Source organism: Castor canadensis, chromosome 10 (genome assembly GCF_047511655.1).
Source record: "Castor canadensis chromosome 10, mCasCan1.hap1v2, whole genome shotgun sequence".
NCBI lineage: Eukaryota > Metazoa > Chordata > Mammalia > Rodentia > Castoridae > Castor > Castor canadensis.
Genome location: NC_133395.1, coordinates 62027603 through 62055428, shown reverse-complemented (window position 1 = coordinate 62055428; position 27826 = coordinate 62027603). Strand labels below are relative to the sequence as shown.

The 27826-nt window shown below is 36.5% G+C and overlaps 1 protein-coding gene across 2 annotated transcripts in view; it reads right to left on the bottom strand.

Annotated features, from left to right (window-relative positions):
* Positions 1-27092, bottom strand: part of Fndc3a (fibronectin type III domain containing 3A) — a 146689-nt gene extending 119597 nt beyond the window's left edge. The window contains exons 1-2 of one of the 2 annotated variants that reach the window (XM_020170863.2): positions 26953-27092; positions 5325-5462 (exon numbers count right to left, since the gene is read on the bottom strand). In XM_020170863.2, coding sequence (XP_020026452.1) covers positions 5325-5423 — 99 coding nt within the window. In that variant the 5' untranslated portion in view covers positions 5424-5462; positions 26953-27092. Of the gene's footprint in view, positions 1-5324; positions 5463-17951; positions 18027-26952 lie in introns of those variants that run through there. The other variant, XM_074043403.1, reaches the window with a different exon arrangement.
* Positions 27093-27826: the final 734 nt, after the last annotated feature.

Genomic DNA, 27826 nt, shown 5'->3' with positions numbered 1-27826 from the left:
TAGGCCTGCTTATTCAGGTATTTTATCAGTAATTATTAACATCCCCCTCCCCACACATTAAATCAAAATTTCCTCAGTATAAATAATCGCGTTCATTCTTATGGCTTCACTACCCCTAATATTGTGGTAATTTCTAAATCTCTGCCTCAAATCAGATCCATAATTTAATTTCATGAAATCTAATCTGTAATTTAATTATTTTAGCAGAGATTAAGACCATAATATGTGATTAGGAATCTTATAGACTTAGTTTTGAATCCAGTTTTGGCCTTTTAGAAGCTATGTTACTCAACCTAATAACAAATAACACTGCTATCATTTTTAGTTTCTATGCATATTTAAGCTATCTCTTAAAACTGTTATGAAAATTACATGAAATAATGCATATGAAATGGTTTGACTCTGCACCTAACACATGGTAAAGGCTCAAATGGTAGCTGTTATTTTTTATTACTTCTACTATACATCCCCAAATACCTCAAAATCAAATGAAATTCTATCATATGCCCTCAAATCCCAAACTTGCTACTTCTGTTCTTCTTATTATAGAAGACTATTTTTTCCTAAATATTTGCTGCCTCTCCCTAAATAAGATTAGCCCACCCTGCCCACTAATGGCAGGTATGTTGGTCAATGAAAAGTGAATGGAGGCCAGCCTGTATTCCATCATGACACCAACAACACTCTACACAGAGGTTGGGTTTCAGGTAAAGATAATGTGGCACAGTCACAGCTAACCTGTGAAGGACATACCTTATAACCAATAAACCTTTTGGTAAACTACTGAGATTTAGAGGCTATTTGTTACAACAAAATAATCTTATTTATCCTGACTGAAGATCTTAGTTAATGGTCTTGTCATCCACACAAATATTCGAAGAAAACGCCCCCTCAAATTTTTATCCAATCAGTTTTGTTCTATGAATTGTTCATCAGTTCTACCTTCTCAAAATTTCTCCTTAAACTTTTGATCTGCATGGGAGAGACTGCTCCTCACAGTGATAGCCAATTCTCAAAGATAACAAAGGGTTTGGTCAGCAGCACATCATTTGCAACCCAAGCAATTCCAAGTGTATAGCCCCAACCACCTTACCTAATGCTTATGCAAGAAGACAATAGTTCCCCTACTCTAAATCATCTAGAGGCCAGTACCAGGCAACCAGAAACCACCCATATAGTCCCAAAGCCCAATGCAATTATTAAAACTAGCCAATCCTGAATTATTTGTTCTGCTCTGCTTTGCCTTTCTGCAGCTTTTCCCAATGAGACTTTGGCCTAGGCTTTCTCCTAGATTTTGTTTCATTTTAAAGATAGAGTCTAGGTTATATAGACCCAGGCTGTTACATCAGGATGCTCCTGCCTCAGCCTCCTCAGTGATGGGGATTATAGGCATGAGTCACAATGCCTGGCAGTTTCTCCTAGCTTTGCTTCTAATGCTTCTCCTGTACTCCTGCCTGCCTTAGTTGGGAAGTATGAGTAATAAAAGTCTTATTTCAATGGGATCAGCCTCTCTGTTGTCTCTGAGTCTCCTCCATATGGTACAATTCTGAGAATGCAAATGAGGTAGCATAAGTTACCAAATACTAATTAAATGGAAAAGATTCTGATCAAGCCAGGTTGAGGGGGTTTTTTGTTTTGTTTTTGTTTTTAGTGCTGGGGATCAAACCCAGGCCTGGTACATGCTAAGTACATTCTCTACCACTGAGCTATGTATCAGCCCAGACTGAGGTTTTAAAGATCTTAACCAAATTTTGAGTATCTTTTGAAAGATAAATGTGTAGAAAGTTTAAATTAGTAGTGCTGAACCATATAAGAAACCAAAATATCTGAATTTTTCTTTCTTTTTTTTTTTTGTGGTACTAGGGCTTACCTTAGGGCCTACACCTTGAGCCACTCCATGAGCTCTTTTTTGTGATTTTTTTTTTTTAAGAGATAGGGTCTCGTAAACTGTTTGCCTGGGCTGGCTTTGAACTGCAATCCTCCTGATTTCTGCCTCCTGAATAGCTAGGATTATGGGCATGAGCTACTGGTACAACCAGCCACTTTGGAAGACAATCTGGTCTCTTACAAAGTTAAATAGTCTTACCATATGATCCAACAATCATTCTCCTATGTTGAAACTTATATTCATCCAAAGTCTCCACATGAATGTTTAAAGCAGTTTTATGTGTAATTGTCCCAAATTGGAGTTAACTAAGATAACCTTCAATAGATGACTACATTAATGAACTAGAACATGTATGCAATTGAGTATTAGTTAATAATAAAAAAGAAGTCAGTTATTACATCATGGAAAGAAACTGACTAGACCATATTGTGAAGAGAAAGAAGCCAGTCTGCAAAGACTACATAATGTATCAATTCAACTATATGGCATTCTGGCAATGATAAAATGATAAGAGATAGCCAAAAGATCAGCAGTTGCCAGAGTTTCAGGGTAAGTGAAGGAGGATGAACAGGTGAAACATGGCATTTTTAGAGTAATGAAACTGTTCTGTATGATAATTGTAGTGGCTGACACATGACATTATACATTTGTCAAAACCCACAGAACTTTACAATACCAAAAGTGATCATTATAGGCATGCATTAAACAATGATGTAGTCAACTGTAGACTGCATACAGAATGGTGACCCCATGAAATGGTACCACCTAGTGCTGCACAGCCATCTTAGTTTGGTTGTAACTAATATGTTAACAGGTGAAGCTGCAGAAGAGGTGGTAAATGAGAGCTCTCTGCTCAATTATTCTCACAAGCCTAAAGTTGCTTAGCAATAAAATGGCAGGGTACAGGGATTTAACAAATACCAAAAAAAAGGTTCAGCTGCTGCCAGTCAGAATGAATGGTAAATGGCTATCACTGTACTAGTAGTGATGTTTTATAAGCCAAAAGACACACTGTATATAACATGATATAGTAGCAAATATATTTTGTGTATTAAACTATAAAATATTAATGAGATAATCTTAATAGCCAACTATAAGAAAATTAATTTGTATCCCAGAGATAGAATGAACACCATCCCATTTATTACCAAGAAAGTCAAGAAAAGAAATAACATATCTGTTACTCTGAATTCTTAACTTCATTCTTATGCATGACACTTTGCTCTGTCTGGAATTATGTTTTACTTCACTATTTTACTCCAGGTACCAACTATATTGTGTCATTTCTCCACAGGCAAGCTTTAACTTGCTACACCAATAAGTTCTTGAGTTAAGATAAAGAAATGTTTAATGTCAAGTTTATTGCCAACTGGTATCCACTTTTTAGTTTCTTATATATCCTATCACAATTACTGGTTTATTCTCTACAATTTATACTTTATTATAACCATCCTTCTTAACTATCTTGCTAGTTTTCTAATGCACTGCTCATTATCTCTATTGATTTAAATCCTGATTGGCATAATTTCACTAGTGTTTAATTCAGATCTAGCAAACAATTCCTGAGAGCTCCTTCAGGCCCTCTTGGCCCTTATTGTTACAGTTACTCTAAGAAGATGTTACCTGCATTTGTTAGAGACGTAAACACACTAAAAGTTCAAAAACTTGGAGTAGGCCACCCAAATCAAACCTAAATTTATCAACTAAATTCAGTAGTCTTTTTACTCTCTCTGCTAGTTAGAATTTTTCCTCCCTTCCTCCTTCTTTTCCCCCCACCCCCCACTGGGCTCTGAACTAGACAAGCACTCTTAACATTTAAGCTATGCCCTCAGTCTTTTTTTTTTTTTTAATTCTGCTGAAAAACCTATCCTCTAGATCTCAGGGATCTACTTAATCTTTAAATCTTACTCTAGTAGGCTCTTTTATTCCCGTATCCTTACTTTATATCCATCTATACCACTACTGTTACCTGATAACTATGGTGCCCTTAAGACTTCCAAGAAAATTCTACCAACAGAATCTCTTTTTAGCGAAGAGAGAAACAAACCTTGAGAAGACACTGTGGTGGTGGTGTGTCATTTCCTTAGCAGAATATCAACTATTGCAACTAAGGCAACGTATGTATTATAATTAACTGTGTAACAGATTTTTTTGTGCAGTAGATTATCTACAACTTGAAACCCGTGACCGGCCTGAGTCAACAAATGATAACAGCTGTCACTCAGAGTCTTATAGTCTTTTATAAAAGTAAATTAATACCTGCTACATTTTAACAGACTCAAATTTCATCATGGAAAGCGAGTTAGTGAAATGAAGTTGCTGCTAAAAGCTATCTGAGAACATGTGAAAATTAAAACCAAGATACAACTTTTGCTATATTTACACAAAACAGAAAAAATTAGAACCAAGCCAGTAACTGTTGAGTTTTCAATCTACTCTTATAAGACAAAGAGTAGCTCCTTGTCTTGTAAGAAAATCATAATTGTACATTATAGACACTAAATTTGTAAAGTAATGAAATATGACTTTTGTAGTTTCCCAAGGAGGCAATATGAGGTATAGGAGCTTTATGCGATCTTTATCAAGGTATTTAGCCTTCTGAAAGTCATTTTTTTACCTGCAAAATATAGACAGGTATACCTCCCTCACAGGCTTGTTGAAAGAATTAAATAAGATCATAAAGTTCTTAGTACAATGTTTGTAACATAAGAGGTACGGAAACTGTTCCTTTTCCTCATTATCATTTATTATAATCTTAGTCTTTGTTTTCTCACCTACCATACTAGAATACCTACAATATAGGACAGTTGTGAGAATTAAGCACAATGCTGGGTGCATTTTAGGCACTTAAGAAAGCCCATTATTCCCATCCCTTTAGAATTACTGGGAGAATGAGTCAGTGCAACCACAGAACTACATTTTTAAAGCCCTGGGTGGGGAAAAACTATTATCAGCTTTCCAGGAATTGTGTATTTGTTTTTAGAAGGGGAAGGCTGGTGAGGAGATGGGAAGAAAAAGAAGATAAAATTTTATTATTTTATAATGTACACAGTCATTTAATTGCATAGTTAAGCATAATTCCATGACTTAAAGAAATGATTTATAATAATCATTAAGGTACAAGGTTAACTTGTTTAAAAAAAGACTCAAGGACTAGTACATTGTTTATCTAAAAGGAAAACAAAACAACTTTAGTGACAACTAAACATACACACAAAGAATTTGACCACGAATTAGTAAGGCACTTTAAAAGCAACTTCAAAACAGTCTCATATTTTGTCATCCTATAAAACCAAAAGCATTTTGAACTGAGTTCAAAACATGAAATAACAGGAACCTGTTATTGTAAAGTTTAATTCTGTGTTAAATTTTGCATTCTTCTGAAAGAAATATATGCATACTAGACATAAGGGAATAAACATTTCAATTTCCTTACCTGTTGTGTTCCATCTGCACTTACAATAGGGGCAGACAGAAGAGAAATATCACTACTTAAAATCTGACTTGTATCCAGTAGTGGTGGATGTTCTGCCATTATCAGTAAGACATTAATATACCGGATAACCTTTCAACTCTGCAAAACAAAAATATATAGCCATTCATTTGTGTACACATCTTTAAAACATATTAAAAACAGTATATTCAAGAGCTGTCTCATTCTTTAACATTAAGAGATATTCTTGTGAAAGGAAGCCCACAAAAGGAAACCCATTTTTTGTAGTCTACAGACCATTTAAGAAAATACACGTCATATAATCTAACCGTCTAAAGTAGTTGCAAAGTAAGATACATTAAAGCTAATACTAACAGCAAAAGCCTTTATTTAAATTGTCTCTTCGACCCACCCATTTCTATGTAGTATTTACTTAATTTTACCACCACTACTTAATGTATATAGTAGGAGGCACTAAAATACAATGGTTGAATGAGGCAACTACCTCTGACTTTTTTCTTTGAGCAGACAAGGTTATTATGAAGCCCCAGTCTCCCTCAGCATCCTATTTGCCATGAGGCACTACAGAAGAAGAATAAGGGTTTTTCATGGATTTTCCAGAAAAGCAAAGTGGTAGAAAAACTTACTGAGGACTAAGATAAGAATCAGGAGGCAGAGATCAGGAGGATCACAGTTCGAAATCAGCCTGGGCAAACAGTTTGTGAGACCCTATCTTGAAAAAAACCCTTCATAAAAAAGGACTGGCTCAAGTTGTAGGCCCAATACTGTTAAATAAAAAAAATCCTCAAGTTTTAAGCGTTTACATTACTTGTCTGTTTTATTACTCTTTTCTACATGATAACTACTTTAAAACAAACCAACTCCTTTTAGTGATGAAGTACATACATTTAGAAATCTTTAACTGTAGACACAGTATCACTCATATAAAAAGAAAAAAATATCATGTAAGGCAGTATTAGTCTATTCTGTACAGTGTGAACCAATAAAACATTAGTAATTACATTTCAAGATGAGTAAGATGAGCATAATCATAAATTTTATTAAGTCTTTACTCAAAGGTAAAAAATTTTTGGATGCTTGCAGAATTATACATACAACTCAGTGTTAAGGGTCAAGACATTTAACTTTTATAAGAGATTAAATTCTTGTTATTTTAAAATCTTGAATCTTTACAGAAACTTGAAAACAATTTTCCATTTAAATATATAAAATTTTTTCAAAGACTTGCAAAAATATTCAACATAGGTACCAATTTCAAGATTTCATACTTAAAAACCATAATATGGAACATTTTATATTATTTAACTGGCTCACAAAATCCATGTCACTTAAACATAATATTTTATACACAGATACTGACATATATGTGAATAAATTAACTTCTGGCATAATAGTTGCTAAATTATTTAAAGACTAATAAAGCTGTTGAGTACTTTAAGTCTCAAATTATTTCTCTCTGTAGAATATGCAAAGAATTATAAAAGTCAATGTATTATTTTCCTACTTGTATATTATATAATTTAGAATAAGAAATCTTCCCAGGAAGTTAACTCAAAATTAAAGAGAGGCTTTGTACACAATTCACTTTTTCCTCCTCTCTCCTTCCCACCCTCTTCCCTCTCTCCATTCCTTCCCTTTCTGGTGCTGGTAAGTAGCCGAAACTACAAGCACACACTACCCGAAACTACAAGCACACACTACCCCACCATGCTCAGTTTTCTTAATAAACTTGTTTAAAAATTTTGAAAGCTGGTAGCTCATGCCTATAATCCTAGCTACTTGGGAGGCTAGGATCTGGAGGACTGAGGTTCAAAGCCAGCTCAAGTAAATAGCTTGAAAGACCCCCAACCTCCAAAATAACCAGAGCAAACCTGACTGGAGGTATGGCTCAAGCAGTAGAGTGCCAGCTTTGCAAGCATGAATCCCTGAGTTCAAACCCCAGTCCCCCCCCACCACACACAAATTTAAATAAAAAACTCTCGAGTCATTTTAATTTTGTCATTATATTCTACTTATAATATTTTATATACTGTTTACCTGAAACTGTGGACCACCATCATTAAATTTTAGAGTACTGCTGAGAATACCAACCACAGTTTGGTTTCAAGAGATGGACTAGAAGCTTTACACAGATTTCTTCTGATCATCAAGTTAAAGTCCAAGAATAGTGAGTGCTATTAGAGGTTTGGTATGGAGCCACATGCTATGTTTTAACATTACCATTCCACTTAGAATATTCTTTTTAATATTCTTTGTGTTTTCTTGTGGTGCTGGGTATCAAAGCTGGGGCCTTGTGCATACCAGCCAAGTGCTCCACCACTGGCTACATCCCCAGCCCAACTTTATTCTTTTTAAAAAAAATTAAAACACATTAAAATCTCATTCATTAGTTTCTTGTCTGACCATATTCATCACACCATATGCAAAGTAGGTAGTAGTTTTATTTAAGCTTACAAATTGGAAACTGCAGCCCTACAACTCAAATGTTGCATTTAATAATCTAGAAATTCCCTCCATTCTTTGTGCACAAAATACTGCCGACTTTCAATCTATTCTAATTCTTCTGAAAGATTAACACAGAAGAATAACAATGAGACAAAAAAAAAAAGAGATTTCTCAAACAGGATTTAAAATACATTTCTCAAATTATGAAGGTAAATATAATATGTTGGATTTCATTAAAGTTAAGAACTATATTTAAAAATATCTTTAAGAGATTCAAATATAAGGCACTGAGAAGATATTTAGAACATATGTAATTAATAAAGAGCACATATTTAGAATATTTACAAGCCTGCTACAAATTGATTTTAAAAACAACAGAAAAATGACAGAAGACTTGAATATACTCTTCACAGCAGTATAAATTGAAAAGGCCAAAAAACAAATGAAAAGATTCTCAAACACATTAATTAGTAGACAAAAGGTACTATCAACATGCACCTATTAGGATGATAAAAAAGAAAGACAGCCATTATCAAGTGATAGTGAAACTACAGAGTAGTCAAATTCATATGAAGTAGGAATGAAAAATTCATAAACTCACTTTGGGGAAGTTTTGTATTATTTATCAAAGTTGAACAAATGCATAGTCTATGACCCAGTTATGAGCTAGCTGTTAAGACTCCTACATGTATCAAAAAAATGCATGCACATGTAGACCAAAAGACAAGTCCAAGAAGTACAAAAGAGAATGATTTGTTAATAATCCCAAAGCATGTATAACTTACAGGCCCCTTGTAAATCAACTTGTAAATACGCACTTCTCTGTGCACATATCTTAACAAAATCATGTTAAAAGTTAAAATGACCACGTGATCATCTCAATTGATGTAGAAAAAGTATTTGACAAATTTAACACCCTTTTCATGATAAAAAACACTCAACAAAACAGAAGAATCTATCTCAACGTAATAAGAGGCTGTAAATGAAAAACCCTACAGGGATCATATTCAATTATCAAAGGTTGGAAGCTTTTCCACTAAGGTCAAGAATAAGGTAAAAATTGTCCATTTTTGACAACTGTATTGAATTTATTAAAGTTCCAGGATACAAAATCAAAAAAGAATAATCAATTTTGTTACTCTATGCTAACAATGAACAATCTGAAAAAGAAATAAAAGATTTAATTTGTAATAGCACCAAAAAGAATACTTAGGGATAAACTTAACCAAGGAGATGAAAGGCTTGTATACGGAAACTATAAGACACTGTTGAAAGAAATTAAGGATACAGGTACGTAGGGAGACATTCCATGTTCATGTTTTGAGGGATTTCATAGTTTTGAAGATGTCTACTCAAAGTGACCTACAGACTCAATGCAATCCCTATAAAAATTCCAACAGCAACTTTTTCCAAAGTAGAAAAATTCATCCTAAAATTCATGTAGTACCCTCATGGTCCCTAAATAACCCACTTTTGAAAAAGGACAGAGATGGAGGACTCATATGTCCCAATTTCTAAACACATTACAAAGCCACATTAATCAAAACAGGGTAGTTCTGGCATAAAGAAAAACACACCAATGGAACAGAGCTCAGAAATAAGCTCTCACATATATGGTCAAATAATCTTCGATAAGAACGTCAAGACCACTCAAAGAGAAAAAGATGGTCTCTTCAACAAATGGTATCTTGAAAACTGGGTATCAAAATACAAAAGAATGAAGTTGGATTCTTGTACCACATATTAAAAATTCACTCAAAATGAATTAAATATCTAAATATTAGGAAAAAAACCCTATAAAACTAGAAGAAAACATAATGGAAAGGCTTCATGACATTGGCCTTGGCAATGATTTCCTGGATGACAGTAAGAGCATACACAACACAAGCAAAACATAAGACAAATGGGACTACATTCCAGACTCACAAGGGCGGCAGGACCACAAGCACTTGACATGCTTGGTGAAGTCCTGCCTATACAGCTCTCTCAGAACACAAGCCTTTGCTGGGTGGCAGTGTATCCCATTCTTTAAAACCCAGGTAGAGGCCTCCTCACCCCCAGGGCCTATGGTGGAAGTAGCAGCCCTGAGGATCTCTGAGTCATATTTTCTAGAAGGACAATACATGTTCACGGTCTTCCTTCATTCTATCCTATTTGCTGATTCCCTTAGTCTTAGCTGGCAATGTTTCTGCTAGTACAATCCCACCTCTATCCCATCACATTAAGATAACTGATCAGGCCATGGTTCACATCTACACTCATTACATTTTTAACAAGTTCTAGGCTAATCTGATGCTGCTAGTCCTATCATATAGATACAAGACTAAACTAATTTTTACTTAATCTATAATGAAGATGCGAAGTTCCTAACAACGTAAGGTACAGCTTATTCTTGAAGGCCCCATTCCAGATGTGAATACATTGTTGACCTTCAACTAGAAACCCAAAAATAGATACCCTAAGGAGAAGTATTTACAAAGTAATCAAGTTTCATGGGGTAATTTCAAAGCCAAATAAACATACTAGGGACACATATTGAAACAGACAGTACTACAGGCAAAAAAAAAAAAAAAAAAAGACCTGGAGGCATGGCTAAAGTAGAAGAATGCCTGCCAACCAAGCTATCAAGCACAAGTCTCTGAGTTCAAACACCAGTACCGCTAAGGAAAAAAAATTCTTGGGAAATAGCAGAGTAATGGGTTAAATGTATTAAATAAACATGGATCAAGTACTTACATTGTGGTAACTACTCTTGATTTTTTTGTTTGTTTTGAGACAGGGTTGCACTATGTAGCCCAGGCTGTCCTCAAACTGGAGACCCTCCTGCCCCAGTTTCCTGCATGTGCACTGATTTTTTAAAATAACTTCATTGAATTATAAATGACATACATCAAAATGTGTATGTTTGAAGTGTACAGTATTTTGTAATATACCTGTGAAGTCATTACCACAGTATCAGGATAAAAAACCTACCCATTTGTAATTCCAGCATTTGCATTTCCATGATTAATGATGTTGAACATGTTTTCATGTGCTTATTGGTTATCCATACAGCTTTTTGGTTAAGTAGCTCTTAAATTATTTTGCCCATTTTGTTATTAGGCTATTTCTTAATATTGGGTTTTGATAGGGCCTTACATATCCTGGATACTAGCCTTTAGTATATAAGTAATTTACAAAGCTTTTCCTCTTACTTTGCAGTTTGTTTTTGCATTTTTTTTGCTCTTCTATGCAAGAGCAAACTTATGATGAAGTTCAACTTGTCAATTCATTTTATGGGCAATGCTTTTGGTGCCATATCTAAGAAATCTTTGCCTAATCCAAGATTACGAAGATTTCCCACTATGTTTTCTTCAAGAAATTTTATAGTTTTGGGATTTACATTCTACTACCTATTCTATTATTGAGAAAAGGGTATTGAAATCTCCACAGAAATGGCATACCTGTGTATTTCTCTTTAGTTGTATCATTTAGTTTGAAGCTCTTCTACTACATTCATAAAAATTTAGGATTATATGTCCTCAAATGAATTAATGTTTGTTATGAAATAACTTTTTATTCTTACTAATATTCTTTGCTCTGTAATCTAACTTCTGGCCTAATATGGTAATTCCAGCTTTCTTTTAGATGGTGTTAGCATGGTATACTCCTTTTTATTTACTCTTAACTGATAGGTATTTTTATATTTGAAGTGGTTTCTTATGGATGTGAAGTTTTAAAACTCTAAGGTAGCAAATATCTACCTTTAATTGTAGTGCTTAGACCATTTATGTGTACTGTGACTGTAGGTATGGTTAGATTTGTCTCCAACCATCTTGCTGTTCTCTGTATTCTTTGTATTTTTCTGCTTTGTTTTGGATTATTTCTTATACCATCTTATTGGTTTGTATACTATAAATCACTTCAGTGGCTGTGTGTGTATAATATACATCTTTTACTTATCATGGCGTACATTCAGACTGTATTATACTATTTCAGGTTTAAATATTCGAACCTTACAATAATAAATCTGCAATTCCTCCCCTTTGGTTTTTTTTTTGTTTTTTGCAGTTATCATACATTTCACTTTTATGTATGTTATAAACTCCACAATCATTGTAGTTATTTTTATGTTAAACCACTGTCTTTTTAAAAATCTAAACAATAAGAAAATATCTTGTATGTATTATCCATGTAGTTACCATTTCTGATACTCTTAATAGCTTTCAAGTCCTGAGTTTCCAAGTGGTTTAATTTCCCTTCTGCTGGAAGGACTCTGTACATCTCTTTTGGAGAAAAATGAAGATGATGAATCCTTTTTTGTATGTTGGAAATCTTTGTTTTGCCTTTGTTTTACAGTTTCACTGAGTAAAAGAATAAACAAAACACTAGGTTGAAGGTTTTTCTTTCAGTATTATAAAGATATTGTTCCACTGTCTTCTAACTTCATTGTTTCAGATGAAACTCTGATGTCATTCTTTGTTCTGTTCTTCTCTGCCTGCTTTTAAACTTGTATTCTCTTTATGCCTGTTTTAAGTGACTTGATTACCAGGTTCCTTCATGCAGTTTTACTCATCTTTCTTTTATTGTGTTTCTAGAAGAGTAATTTTTATCTAATTTGGAAAAATTTAGGTCATTATTTCTTCAAATACTTTTTCAGTTCATCTTTTTTTCCTTTTTCTCTTTTCTTTCATTTTGGATGGTTTCTATTGCTACATCTTCATGTCAACTAATCTTTTCTTTGGCAGTATCTAAACATAACACTAATTCCAATGTGCATTATCTCTTCCATTGTAATTTTAATCTAGAGGATATCTCTATCTAACATGTTCAATCTTTCTTTTAGTCTTTCCAACAGTCATACTGTTTTGATGTGTTATCTCTGGCCAGCTTCGAATGATTGGTTGTTCTCCTAGTTATGGTATTTTCTTGCTACTTTGCAGACTTAGTAATTTTGATTAAATATCAGACATTGTGAATTTTATCTTGCTGGTTGCTGGGTATTTTTGTACTCCTATAATTACTGAGCTTGTTCTGAAATGTAGTTAAGTGACAAGGAAGTAGTTTGATTCTTTGCTTAATCAGATCCAGAGTTGCTTTTAGTCTAGGGTTAACTTCTCCCCACCCGAGACAAGATCTTTCAGAGTATTCTACAAATGCCCTGTGAATGATTAGGTTTTCTACTCTGACTGATGGGAAGAAACACTTTTCTGGTCCTGCATGAGATTTGCTTATTATACAATCATTTTAGGTAGCTCTTTTACCAGATATATGTAAATGCATATATTTGTCAGTACTCAGTTGAGTACTTAAGGGAATCCTTCTCCAGATCACCAAAGTTCATCTCCTCAAATCAATGAGTCTGCCATGACTTACTGTGTTCCCCCTCCCTGAGCTGTGCTCTGGTAACTTACTCTAAGAAGTTGAGCCAATCACAGGGCTTGCTTTGTTTTCCCTCTTTTGTTGGTGATGCCTCATCTCTCAAGCACTACTATTTCATGTATTTTGTCTAGTTTTTTAGTTTCAGGAAAAAAAGCCCAGTCCCTTTTACTCTATTTTGACAGGAGACCTAAATTTGCCTTTTTTTTTGTAGTAGAGGGATGTGAACTCAGGATCTCACATTTGCTAGGCTAATGCTCTATCCACTTGAACCATTCTACCAGCCCCACTTTTTAATTTTTAATGTGTTCAGTAGACAGTAGAAAGGTAAATAAATCTATAAGGAGGAGGACACAAATGACTGCTTTAATAAAGCTATGATTTTTTTTTAAAGTGTGGTCTAGAGTTCACCATGTGAAATCAGCATATTTTTTATATGCCCTGAACTAAGAACAATTGATGTTAGACATGGTGGCTCACACCTGTAATCCCAGCTACTAGGGAGACAGAGATTAGGAGGACTGGGGTTCAAGGCCAGCCTGGGCAAAAAGTTAGCAAGAACCCATCTCAAACAATAAGCCAGACATGGTGGTCCATGCCTCTAGTCACAGCTATGTGGGAGATATAGATAGGAGGATTCAGGTACAGGCTGGTCTGGGCAAAAACGTGCAATCCTATTTGAAAAATAACTACAGCAAAAAAAGGCTGGGGTCTTGACTCAAGTGGTAGAGTGCCTGCCTACCAAACAGAAGGCCCTGAGTTAAACCACTCCCACAAAAAAGAAATGAAAAATTGGAGTTCTTTTGGGCAAATGACACATACTGTCTTAGCTTTTATTTCTGTGTATGACTTAGAGTTATTTACTATCAACATACAAAATGAGCTCTTATTTGAATGTATCATCCATGAACTAGCATACAATTCTGGGGTTAACTGGGCCTCTAATTCATATTCTACTAAGACATCTGGCTGCCATGCAACACACAGAATTCCCACACTTTGTGAGGAAAAATACTTTGCTATCTTTGCATCTATTATCAATGCTTTCTTTAATTGATCCTGGTTTTGTGTTTTCTATTGGCCACAGTTTTCAAGTCTGACAGCTTTTAGTTATAAATTACACAGCCCTTAATTATAAATTGCTATCACTTAGCTCTACCATTCTCATACTCAATTGGAGAAAGTTATTTGGGTAACCCTTTGGTGTGTATATCTGCGGTAGAAATTTTCCTGGCTTATTAGTTTTTGTTGGTATCTTGAGAAGAATCTCACTGTATTGGCCTCAAACTCACATCCTGAGTGCTGGGATTTCAGGTGTGGGCCACCACACTCAGTGTGGCTTATTACTTTTATCCTTGTTACTAAAGTAAGTGTATTCATAACTGTTCCAATTGCCATTGTGTGGTGACATTTTATCAGCCAAATGCTATCTATAAATTTATGCTATTTAACTAGCTTAAAATTTTCATGGTAAGTCTGAAAACATTGTTATATACAGGGCAGTGATTACAAGCATAATTTTATAATGGGGTAAAATGGTATCATCAAAAAATTTTAAATACCAACTACATCATAAAGTTTAACCTAATACAAGCAAGTGTATATATGCATATTCTTATAAAGGAAATGACAGTTTATATATTGTTAGCAGCAAATTTATTATAACATTTACTGTATTCATCTCCAACTCCTTATCCACTGGAAAGGCAGAAGGGTACAGAAGGTAGGATGAGTGGCCCTAACTCACCCCAAGTGAACAGAGGTTTATAAGGGGGGGAGGGTGTGAGAGTCACTATAATTACCCTCCATAGTCAGCTGCATTAAATATAATTTAAGCATTCAGAAGCTACAGAACTCACTCTCCCATAAGAAATCACCTCTTAATACTAAGACAAAAATCTGGTTAAAACAGATTCAAGTCTTCATGAAAGACATCACAAAGAAACTTCTAAGAAAGAAACCATGGAAACAGGAGAGCAAGAATTGCTTCCAAATCAACTCCAATCCATTAAAGTACCAATAGTGTGTGCAATGAGACCAATTAATTTTTTTTTTAAAGTAACAGTCTTAAATTCCATATACAGTTCTATGGTGTTTTCAGAGTACTTGAGTTACCTTTAGAGTCAAAAGGTACCAGGGACAATCCTAGAAGTATTAGCTTTTATATTATAGATTTGCTCTTTTAGAATTTGAAATTATTGGTTATATCTACCAGAGTGACTTTAGACTTAAGCCAGAAGTTTTGAATATTTTTCTGGCTACAGTAACACCTTGGTAGTTAAGTTCACAATAGAAGGGCGTGGATCCTTGTGTAAAAGCTACTGTATTACTATAACTTTATCATGTTTGACATGTTTCCTTCATTAATTCTTTTTAAACAGAGAATTTTACCATATGAGAATCAAGGAATAATTTTTATTTTCCATGAGAAGACACAATTGTTGTAGAACTGAGTAGTTTAATGTATTTTCTGAGACAACAAAATTAAAAAAAAAAATAAACCTACAATAGTGCCTGGGTTAAAAATCATTATCTTTAAACTTATCTTCCCCAATTGTCCTCCTTTTAATTCTGTCTTCCTTTCAAACTGTTGATTTCTCTCCTGAGAGAATCACATATTAGGTTGTTGTCTGGGGATGTAGCTCCTTGGTACCAACTTGTCTCACATATGTGATCCCCAGCAAACCTGCGCGCGCGTGTGCACACACACGCACACACACACACACACACACACAGAGGGAAAGAGAGAGAAGGGGGTGGGGGAAGAGGGAGGGAGAAAGGGGGGAGAAAGAGAAGAGGGAGGGAGGGAGGGAGGGAGAGAGAGAGAGAGAGAAAGAGAGAGACTTGTTTCTAACATTAAAGGGAAAGGGGAGGGAAGAATCAAAATACCCAGCCATATGGAAACAACTATACTCACAACTGTAAGTTTGTTTTTTGTGATACTGGGGTTTGAACTCAGGGCCGTCACCTTGAGCCACTCTGCCAGACCATTTTTGTAAAGGGTATTTTCGAGACAGGGTCTTGAAAACTATTTGCCTAAGCTGGCTTCAAACCGCAATCCTCCTGATCTCTGCCTCCTGAGTAGCTAGAATTACAGGTGAGAGCCATTCATGTTCAGCTTACAATTATAATTTTTTTTTGTAGTGCTGTGGATTGAAGCCAGGACTTCACACATGCTAGATAAGCACTCTATGAATGAGGTACATTTCCAACCGCACAACTGATATTTTATATTTAAAAAAGAAAAGTACTTTTATAATAGACACTCAGAAAATTAAGTACAGTAAAATTATTTTGGTTGGCAAGTATGTATATAAAAGTTAAGAATCACTAGTATAATTCTCACTTCTTTAAACCCACTTTTTCACAGCTTCAGACCTAATCCTACTCTGAAATTGTTATTTCTAAAAGCACCAATGACTTTACACATCAGTTATACAGTTTTTCCAAGTAAAAAGAGGTACTATTAAAAACACAGGAAAAATAGGTATGAATCAATGCTGCCCAACTAGAAGGTATGGCTCTAACAAGGAGTAATCATAATTGCTAAAGCCAAACCCTCTTTATTTTTTGGCAGTACTGGGATTTGAAGTTGGGGCCCTGTATTTGCTAGGCAGGCGCTCTATCACTTGAGTCACCTCAAGTTTTGTTATCATGTTTGTTACATCACAAAGGTTGTACCTGCTTATAACTTAGAAATGTACATACTTTTAACTCTTGTCCCCAAATCCAAGCTCCACTTCTACAGCTAACAACTGTGCTTTGTACTTTTGCACTTATCAGCAGATATTTTGTTTTTACCTGTATATGATTTTGGGGAGTGACTATTACATAAATAAAACCACATGTATTGGGCAGTGTCTTCCTTTTTCATGTAAAATATCTTACAATTCTCCTAAAGATGTATACTTTATGTATCTACACTTCATGCTTTTTGATGGTGCCTAATATTCTACTGTTAGTGATGAACATAGATTACTTTTTTCCTTTATACATTTCTCCCTCTGCAGGACAAATCCTTATAATATTCTCTATGAATCTGATAGCATTTCTGTATTATCCAATATACAGAAATGAAACTCCTGATTCAGGAGTATGCACATTTAAAATTAACAGATACTGCAAACTTTCCTTCTAAAACAATGAAGGTATTTACGCTCTGTTCAATAACTTATGAGTGCCTACTTTGCAGTTTGATGCTATTATTATTATTTTTTTTTTTCCTGGGGCTAGGTAAGCTCTTTTTTTTTTTTCATTTTTCTTTTATTATTCATATGTGCATACAAGGCTTGGTTCATTTCTCCCCCCTGCCCCCACCCCCTCCCTTACCACCCACTCTGCCCCCTCCCTCAAGTTTTCCAATATTTGCCAGTTTTACTAGCAAAGACTTTTAAGAAGTTGTATCTCATTAAAATGATTTTTTAGCACCAAAGAGATAATTAGTTTCACCTAAATCTACAAATATAGTAAACTACATTATATTCTTGGGACTCATTATATTCTTGGGACTCAACATATTAGAACTGATAAGATTTAACCATTGATAAGATTTAACCATTTAAGCCCAGGCTCTAGAATCAGAACACTTGGGTTCAAATCCCAGTTCTTTCACTAACTGGTTCTATGATCTTAGGGATCTTATTTAATTAATCTGTGCTTCAGTTTTCTCATGTAAAAAATGGTGATAATAGTATCTACTTCAGTTATTATAAGAATTAAGTAAACAAACAGATAGTTGTAAAGTTATTTTGAAAAGCAGTCAGAAAGTGTTTAATTCACATATTAATTGTATTATTTACTGAGTACCTGGTACTTGTCAGCAAGGGTATGTAGCACTGCGAGGGTCGGCAAACTAGGTCTAAGGGTCAAATCTGGCCTCCTGCAGATTTTTTAAAATAAAGTTTAATTAGAACACAGTTATACCCATTATTTATAATCCATCTGTGGCTGTTTTTGTACTTCTGTAGCTCACCTTAAGTAGGTATGGCAGAGGCACTATGGCCCACAATACCTGAAATATTTACTCTCTGCCTTTGTTTACAAACTACCAACCCCAGCAGTACTGTTCAAACCCAAGGAGTTCACAGTCCAGTAGTTCAGACAGACAAGTATACACACACACACACACACACACACACACACACACGCGCGCACTACAGTATGGCATACACAATTATGACATTCTACAGGTATTATGGAAACATATGGCCATTCAGTACTAAAAGTCAGAAAGGATTCACACAAGTAAAAAGAGTCAAGATTAGAGATATTTTATTTACTTTTAATTATTTTTAAATATGTATTTATTTACAGGACTGTCTCTTATCTTAGTCTGTGAATTCCTGGAGCAAAGAAGGGATGACATTCGGTTTTGTGACGTTCATATTTGAGGTACCTAGGGCATTTTAAGCTTTCAATAAATAACAGACAAACAATAAATGAATAATGAATATGAGAATCATATATGTGGGTGATATTAGACATATCTGTCAAAGTTCTAGATATAAATATCCTATGACAAGAATTTTATTTGCCACATTAAAGGGGCTCTTTTAATCTAAAAGCTTATTCTAAGAGATAGGTACTATTATTACTTCACTATAAAATGAAGAAACCAAGGCTCAGTGAGGAAAAGCGGCATATTATACACAGCCAGTAAGAAAGGAAGCAAACAAACCAACCTATGTCTTTGCCTAATAGAAAACATAGGCTCTTATCCTATACTACAAAGTTGGGAAGTGGTGGGAAATGAAGACATAGTCATAGAATAACAACAGAATATGGAGTCTCAAAGAGACAGAAAAATTGTAATTGATGCAGCAGAAATTGTGTTGTGCTTCATTAACCACCATATTAACATGTAATATATAAAACAAATGAAAATATTACATGGAGAAAAATCAAGTCTTAAGAACAAAGCCAAAATTGAGAACAGCTGTCTTAAGAAAACAACAACAAAAAAATCCAGAAAATTTAATAATGAAATCACAAATTAAGAAATCTCACTTTTTGTGTTTGCAAATCTTAAAAACTGGTTTTAAAATAAATGAAATGACTACTGCTTCAAGCAAGGTATCAATTAATGCAACTGCCATATAAGACATCTATTTCTGTAAAACAAAGCATATATATATTATACAGGTTGACTGTCCCTTAATCAAAATGCTGGAACAGAGTGCTTCTATTTCAAATTGTGGAATATTTGCATGTACTATATAATGAGATATCCTGGGAATGAGGTCCACTTTAATTCACCTATGTTTCATATGCATCTTACATACATACTTAGCCTGAAGGTAATTTTACAAAATTTTTAGTGCACCTGCATTCTGACTGTAACCTATCACATGAGATCAGGAGCAGAATTTTCTACCTGTGTCATCATGATAGCGCTCAGAAAGTTTCAGATTTTGGAGCATTTTGTATTTTTGGATCTCAATCCTGTTTTTAAAGAAAGGTCTTAACTGCTTTTAAATGTACTTATGAAGTAACTGTTTAGAATCCCCAGTTTCCTTCCCAAGTTATGTGGTTACAGGTTTACTGAAGCAGACTATATATACATAAATCAATTAAAGTAATCACTCACTGGGTAAGTGGGCAATGAAGAAATCATGTAACTTTTTAAGAGCACCCTGTTCAAATATGTATTAAAATGTGGATTCTATAAAAGGAAAACAACACAAAACAGTTATTTTCAACATTTCTGACAGAGACTGATTATTACTTGCAATCTATTAAATGTAGATAATTTCCACATTAAGGTTTATTACACTAATTTGTATTTTTAGCAATTAGCACTAAACGATCTTAAGAAGGGAGGGAGAAGATATATAAAAGTCAATCAGAAGTATACTTTCATCTGTAAAATGAGAGTACCACCATATTTTTGGCAGTTTATGCAGGACTTTAAAACAACCAAGTATAGGCCTAAAAATCCAATGAGATCTCAAGGAATGGATCTTAGTACTATATAAATACAGAGTCTTCCACTTTAAAAAAGAAAACCATAAGGATTTTTTTTTTTTGGCATACTTTTTTACTGCAATTTGGAAAGAATACCTGAAGTCATATGGAATAGAAGATCAGCATTTCCTTGCCAAAAAAAAAAAAAAAGATAGAAGCACACTGGATATAGACTGTACTATATTAAGATTAATAAGAATGGAAAGTTTTTATATGCATTCTCTTTGCCAAGAAAGCAGTTAAAACTTCTGAGTAAACTAAATGTTTATTGGAAACATACTATGTTTACAGAACTTTGGGGGATAAAACTTGAACTCAAGATTTCTAATCATTAAAAACAAAAGCTATGCTGCTTCCAATATATAGTATTAATTAATATAAGCACTTAAAGGATGCCTTAATGTTTTTATGGTTTCCAACATCTCTTTGGGTCCTTATAGTATTTGTGAGGAAAACGAGACAGATTTTATTCTCTATTTTAAGGATTAGAAAACTAAGACTGAAAAAAATCAACACGAAACCAGTATCACCAATGGGTGGTGAAGATGGAACTAAGATTTAGAGATGAGTCACCACTCCACGCACTTTATCTCCTACCTAGGAAAGAAAAACAGCTGAATAGCAAAGCTGTTTCAAGTACTGACAAAAGTAGGGGATGGGGAGTGAATAATTTCTTCTTAAAGCAAAACTTAAAGTCAAAATTTTATTAGGGAGCAATTTACAAGGGCTGAAACCTAGTTTAAAACATTTGTACTGCCTTAAAACTTAAGATAGCAAATACACTTACAAAGGATGTAAAAATTATAGTAACAGAAGAATAAATATTACTTATATTTTGCACTTTGGTTTTAATGTATTTAGCAGGAAAAAAGAAACATCACTATTCTAACCAGGTAGAATCTTCTCTTACTTTTTCCAGAACCCAATACTAACCCTGATGTACAGAACCTATTTACCAATGCCTGAATGAAAGAAAGCTTTTATGTGATATTCTTGATCTCAATCTCTCTCTGTTTTGGTGGTACTGGGGTTTGAACTCAGGGCCTTGTGCTTGAGAGGCAGGCACTCTACCACTTGAGTGACACGTCTAGTTTTACATTTGTGATCTCTTGATACCACAAAATACAGAGTAATGCTAGCCAATTGATTCATGCAGCTATAACCTCAGGAACCACTGTTCAGGTGGTAATGATACAGGAAACAGTAGGTGAAAGAAATAGCATTGCCTTAGAAATACACACTACAAATTTAGAAACTTCAAAAAGATGTTTCATATAGATGAAGTTTCAAAAAGAAAAAAAAAACAGTACTAATTCTTTAAATTACCATAATGTTCCTTATAATTTTTATTACTATGTTTATTAGCTTATATTAGTTGTAGAGGGGGGATTCATTGTGACATTTACTTATGTGCTTACAATATATCTTAATTAGATTCACCCCCTCCATCATTCTTGCACATTTTCCTTCTTAGAACAATTTCAACAGGTTTCATGTTCTATTTTCACACATGTATACAAAGTATATCCACCATATTCGTTCTCTTTCACCCTCTCCCCTCCCACTACTACCCACCCCTTGCTCACCTTCCTGTCCTGTATTTTTTAAAGTATATATTGTTTAAGGGGGCATTGCCTTGGCATTTAACACATGTATTTGTCATACTTTAATCAGATTAAATCCCTCTATTACTTACTCTTATCACCCTGCTCCCCTATAATTCAACAGCTTTCAGTGCATTCCCTTAAGCTATCTTCAGACACAGATGCAATGTATTTCAATATTATTCACTTTCTATCATTCCTTTTTCCCCTCCTGCCTCCCATGGTCCCCTCAGACCAATGCATTATTACAATCATGTTTCTCCCCCCATATGTATGTATGTGTATATGTATATAAGATCATGTATGTATTTATGTATAAATTTATCTGATAGATCTAACTTTCACGTATGAGGGAAAATACGCAACCTTTGTCCTTCTGACCCTAGCTTATTTCACTTAACATAATGATCTCCAGTTCCATCCATTTATTTGCAAACAACATAATTTCATTCTTCTTTATGGCTGAATAAACTCCATTTTGTATATTTACCACATTTTCTCAATCCATTCATCAGTTGTGAGACATGTGGGCTGTTTCCAAAGCTTGGCTATTGTGAATAATGGGTGTTGGTATGCAAGTGGCTCTATTGCATCCTTACTTACATTCCTTCAGGTGTATGCCCAGGAGTGGTATCACCTTAAATAAATGTAATGGGAAATACGTCAGAAGGGATTCCTAGGTCTTTCTTTTCTGCCTTAATCTACATGGTATAACCTTGTCTTGATGACACTAGCTCATTAATGTAAATATCAATTATCAGAATGTTCTGTAACACAGTGACTCAAGTTAACTACAACATTTCCAACTGTTTGTTCCTCCACTAACTCATCTTAGACTACTTTAAAAAACTAGGTTCTTGTTCTTCTGCCTGCTCCCCTGTTGTAACATATAGGCCACAGGCACCCTAGCCAAGGTTTCTAAAATGCCAATTAAAAAAAAATTAAGTAAAACCAGCACAAGCCAGCTGATATACTTAACCTTATACAAATTCTCAATCAAGCCACTGTGTAACTATTTTCACTGTTGTAAGGCTTGGCTCAAAGGTTTTTCTTCTTTCACTTCCTAGTTCTGAGACCTATTCTAGGCTCTTGCCAGAAGTTTGGCCACAAAATAACAACTATAGGCATACTTTTCCTTTACTTTTATATACCATAAGGAAAAATATATAAATGATAGTCATAAAACACCCCAAACAACCATGTAGACAAAATGATAGAAACTACTTCATAGTATGTGCTATACGGAAAATTAATTAGCCAACTGTTAGCCAGGAGTCAATAAACTAGGCTGGACAGCTAAATCCAGTCCACAGACAGCTTATTTTTGTTTGGTTCATGAGCTAAGGATGGTTTTTACATTTTAAAAAGATTTTTAAAAACAAGCAAATGAGATTATTCAACAGACTATGGCTTGCAAGGCCTGAGGTATTTATTATCTAGTATTCCACAGAAAAACTTACTGACCGTTCATCTAAGTTACATAAACAAACACTTATAAACTACCCATTATACATAAAGCTTAAGCTATTACTATGTCAAAGCAGATATACACTTCTTTTAGCTATGGGTTCCTAATCATTCAGCTAAGCTATCTTCTCCAGCCTTCTCTATTCCTCTTTTGACCTCACCTTGGGGCTTAGTTAGTATCTCTACCTAACCTTTTTTCCTCCTATGCTTTTAAACTGGTTTACTTGCTACTACTTCCAACTCTGCCTATCAATCTCTTTTGGAATTAATTTCCCTTTGATATATAAATTCTTCCTTAATTTCAAGTCTGGCTTACTCCAAATGCCAAGATTGTTCTAGCCCTCACTGTGCTTTGTTACAGTTGGTGCCACACACTTTAATAATACTATCTTACGTATTTTACTAATCTCCTGTGTTAGTTTAGTATCTGCAACTACTCTGTAAACTACTTGAAGGAGTATATCACACTGTTTTTGAATACTCACTTTGATAATTTCTCACCATTCTCTGAGCACATGCCAACTCCCAAGTACACTCATCTATCTTGAACTGGTAATGGGTGATAAGTAATTGGGAAAATTAAAATAAGAAACCCATAAAGGAATTTGATGGAAGACCATAGGCTACACTGCAAACTTAGAAAGTATATATTAAATACAAACAAAACCACACTAGCAGAAAGATGGTTAAGGATCAGACATAAAAAGAGAGCACTGAATACTACTTTGAAATAAAATAAGACTAAAGTATTAAAAAAATGTAAAAAGTTCCCAATACATGTAAAAACAAAATTTGCCTTTCACCACTATTGGTCACTAGTTCCCTTTTAAAAACAGCTCTTGACAGATACCTTAAAGCAACTGAGGCCAATAGGAAAAGGGGAACAGGTACTAGAGAAAAGGTTAGATCAAAAAGAATTAACCTAGAAGGTAACACCCACGCACAGGAAATCAGTGTGAGTCAATGCCCTGTATAGCTATCTTTATCTCAACCAGCAAAAACCCTTGTTCCTTCCTATTATTGCTTATACTCTCTCTACAACAAAATTAGAAATAAGGGCAAAATAGTTTCTGCTGGGTATTGGGGGGGGGGAGAGGGAGGGGGCGGAGTGGGTGGTAAGGGAGGGGGTGGGTAAGGGGGGAGAAATGAACCAAGCCTTGTATGCACATATGAATAATAAAAGAAAAATGAAAAAAATAAAAAAAATAAAAACAGCTCGACATTGACACACACAAGGGCCATTATTTGTTTCATGTTATAAACTAAAGTAGTAAAAGATCAGTGGAATAGACATGTAAAGTACTCTGTTAACTTTGGGTTTACAATATTATAAATTTATCTGAAGTAACAGTACTTTACATTAGAGATTACTAAACAAACCAAAAAAAAAAATTCTATTTTCATTACCTAGCTAATAAATTTGGAAATCAGGTGCACATCCTTATATCAATCTCAAAGGTACAATCTAGACTAATTTTCATGGAATACATTCACCAAGAATACTTTAAAAATTTTTTTTAGCTGCAACACTGTGTTTTTAAAATACAGATCAAAACAAACAAAAATGGGGTGCACAACCTTTGGAAGTATGAACACCAAAAAAATACACGTTTTAAAACAAGCATAAATATTACACAAGTTATATTAATATATAAACAAGTTATATATTAAATGCTCTTTACTTAAGTAAAGCTACAAAAGAAAGTAAGAATGTTAATATACATTCTTTCTTTTTTTCCTGGACCTTACAGAATCTCTCAGCCCTTAACTATGTCTGGCTGGTCAGGGAAGAGGGAGAAATTTTTTCTTAATTAGTTATAAAGTATGCTTAAAACTAGGATGTAGAAATTTAACAAGTAAAAAGGAAACGTTAATTGTGTGGAAAATAAGGTAAATCAGTTTTCAATTACTCACATGAAGAAAGGAAGTGATGACACAGATGATACCAAAGAATCTGTTTTCTCAAATGTATATCATTAATTTGGGAGAAGCAAATTACCCTTGTGATTATGTGTGGCTGAGGTCAGTGTTAACAAGGAGTTCGTTTTTCCTGAATATTCAAATGCTTTGGAGAAATCCGACAAAGAGGAAAAAAGGGGAGTTAATATAGAAGCAAACAGGTGGCTAAAGTGGTAGTCAGTCTGGGATAAAAAATTTCCACTTAGTCCACGCATAGAAAACAGAGATGATCTATGAAGAGAAAGAAGAAAATATTGTAAAATTCAATGTGATAGTGCTAAAAATTTTACATAAAATTTAATATAATGATTTTTCCTGTCAAGTCATCTCATCTTTTATTCCAACTAATGGTTGTTATTAATGATAATAAGAATTACCAGTGGGCTAAAAACAAGATCTTACGTTATATTATATTACAATTTTTAAAAAGGTGTTAAAAATCTGTATCACTGCTTTCTATTAGGCCCACCATCTGTCTCAGTAGGTACTTTATCTCATACCTTGAGAAAAATTAATTCAAACAAGAAAACATTAAGAAAGAAGGGGGACCCATTCCTCTTGACTATTTTTAGGTTAAGCCAAACTTACAAGATGGCAAGAATTCCAGATTTAGCAAATAGAAAAAATAACTAAATATTTATCCAAATACAAGATCAGAGCCACAAACCTCAATTCGTCTCTGCCTAACATATGGCTCACTCTCTCGAGTGGCATATGCTTAGTACTAGTGCTGGGAAGAACAAAGTGAAAAATATTAGCGTTCCACAGGTTATTTCACTCTTATCATACACAACGACACACGCGCACGCACACACGCACACACACAGCGAAACTTGGGTTTCCAGAACTCAAAGCACGGACCACAGTAAGAAGCAAAAACGATCATGGGGATTGGGATGTATGTGGGGGAGGGGGAGGAGGCTCAGTTTTAAAAGTCCACAGTGAACGCACTGTAAGAAGAAAACGAAAACCTCGTCAGCCTTCGTTCACAGATGATCGTACACAAAGGTGTGCAAAGGAACTTAAAAAAAAAACCTCACACAAGGAAACCTCGAAATCGCGACCGCGACCATCCCCAAACCACAATCACCCCTCCATAACATCCCCAAGCTTTAGAAGCTAACAGCTGGAAAAAAGCACGCTCAACAACCACCACTCCCCGCTCCCCTATGGGGAGTGTGCAATTTGACGTCGGAATTCTTTGCTGGTTTTCCTTTACCTAAAGCGCGGTGGACGCCTTTCCAACGCCGTGTCAAAAGTTCAAAGGCGCAGGCAGGTAGTTACCCGGGGGCGAGGACTGCAGCCTCCTCCACCCAGCCCACCCACCCACCTACCTCCGGAACCGAACAGGTGGGTAACTCACCTGGGGCGGGGAACCGCCAGGTACCGCCGCCAAACGAGGCTCGGATACACCCAGACTAAAGGGCGGGCTTCCCAGTGCTGACGCCCCCCCCCAAAAAAAACCCCCCAAAAACAAAAAACAGAACGGGAAAAACTCTGGCGAACGGCGATCAAGTTCGGCGGCAGCGCCACGGCCGAAGGCGCCGGGCGATCCTCCGCCGCGGGCTGCGCGCCGCCCCTCTGCCCTCGCGAACGGCCGCGGCGACGGAGGGGGCGGGGGCCGCCGCGCTCCCGCGTCGGAGGATCGCCCCCCGCGAGCGCGTCCCGGCGACACCCCGCGTCCCCGGCAGGTGCCCCCTCGACGGTGGGGGGGGGCGTGTTTTTGCTGAACCCTTGCAGTCGCCCCAACTCCTCGGCCCCAGACTAACGGTTCCCGCGGCGCCTTCGCGGAGGGAGGAGTGCCCGACGCTCACCTCCGAGTCACGCCGCTCTGGGGCAGGAGGAAGGCGGCTCCCTCGGCGCCGCTTCTTCGGGTTCCTGATCGTTTTCTGTCTACCTCAGCCGCAGCCGCAGCCGCAGGGCGGGTTCTCGGGGCCGCCGCGGCCGCCGAGTGCGCTATAGGGGTTTTGTTTTCCCGGTAGTGACGCCGCCGCCGCCGCCGCCGCCGCCGCCTCAGCCCCGCTCTTCGCTCCCTCTTCGCGTAGCTCCCGCTTTCTGTTTCACCCGAGGGACCACGAACGCCGCCGCCGCCATGCTTACTACGGAGCTGGGAGGAGGAGCCCGGAGTCGGCGCGCTGAGTGCGGCTGCGCGAGCCTCGCCGACGGCGCCCCCGGCCGGCTGGCGCGGCTGGCGTTGGTCCCCGACCCGGCGCGAGAGCCCGCGGCGGGGGGGAAGGGGGGGTCTGACCCCCCCCTGCACCACACCTACTACCCCCTCCTCGATCGCGAGTTCCCCCGACCCGAGGAGGGAGGGGGGGGGCAAAAACGGGTGGCGTCCGAGCGTCGCGCGCAGCCGGCCCCGCTCCGCGCTCTCCCGAGAGGCCCGGGCTGTGCCAGGATGGTGGGAGCCTCGGCGAGGCGAGCCACCGTCGGGAAACGTGGAGTTCCTGGGCTTCCCCCCGCCCCCACCCAGGGCCGCTCACTCAGTTCCCAGCCCGCATTTTCAGAAACTTCCCCCGGGATGCTCCGTGTCGGGCCCTTTCCCCACGCGTCGGCAGGTGCTTTTAGAGACACTCCCCCAAAGGACGAGGAAGCCGGCCAGCCCCAGAGGGCTCGCGTCCCAAGCGTTAGCGCCCCGGGCTTCCATCGCAGACCCCCCCCCCCCATAGAGATTTACTCCAGTTGGGA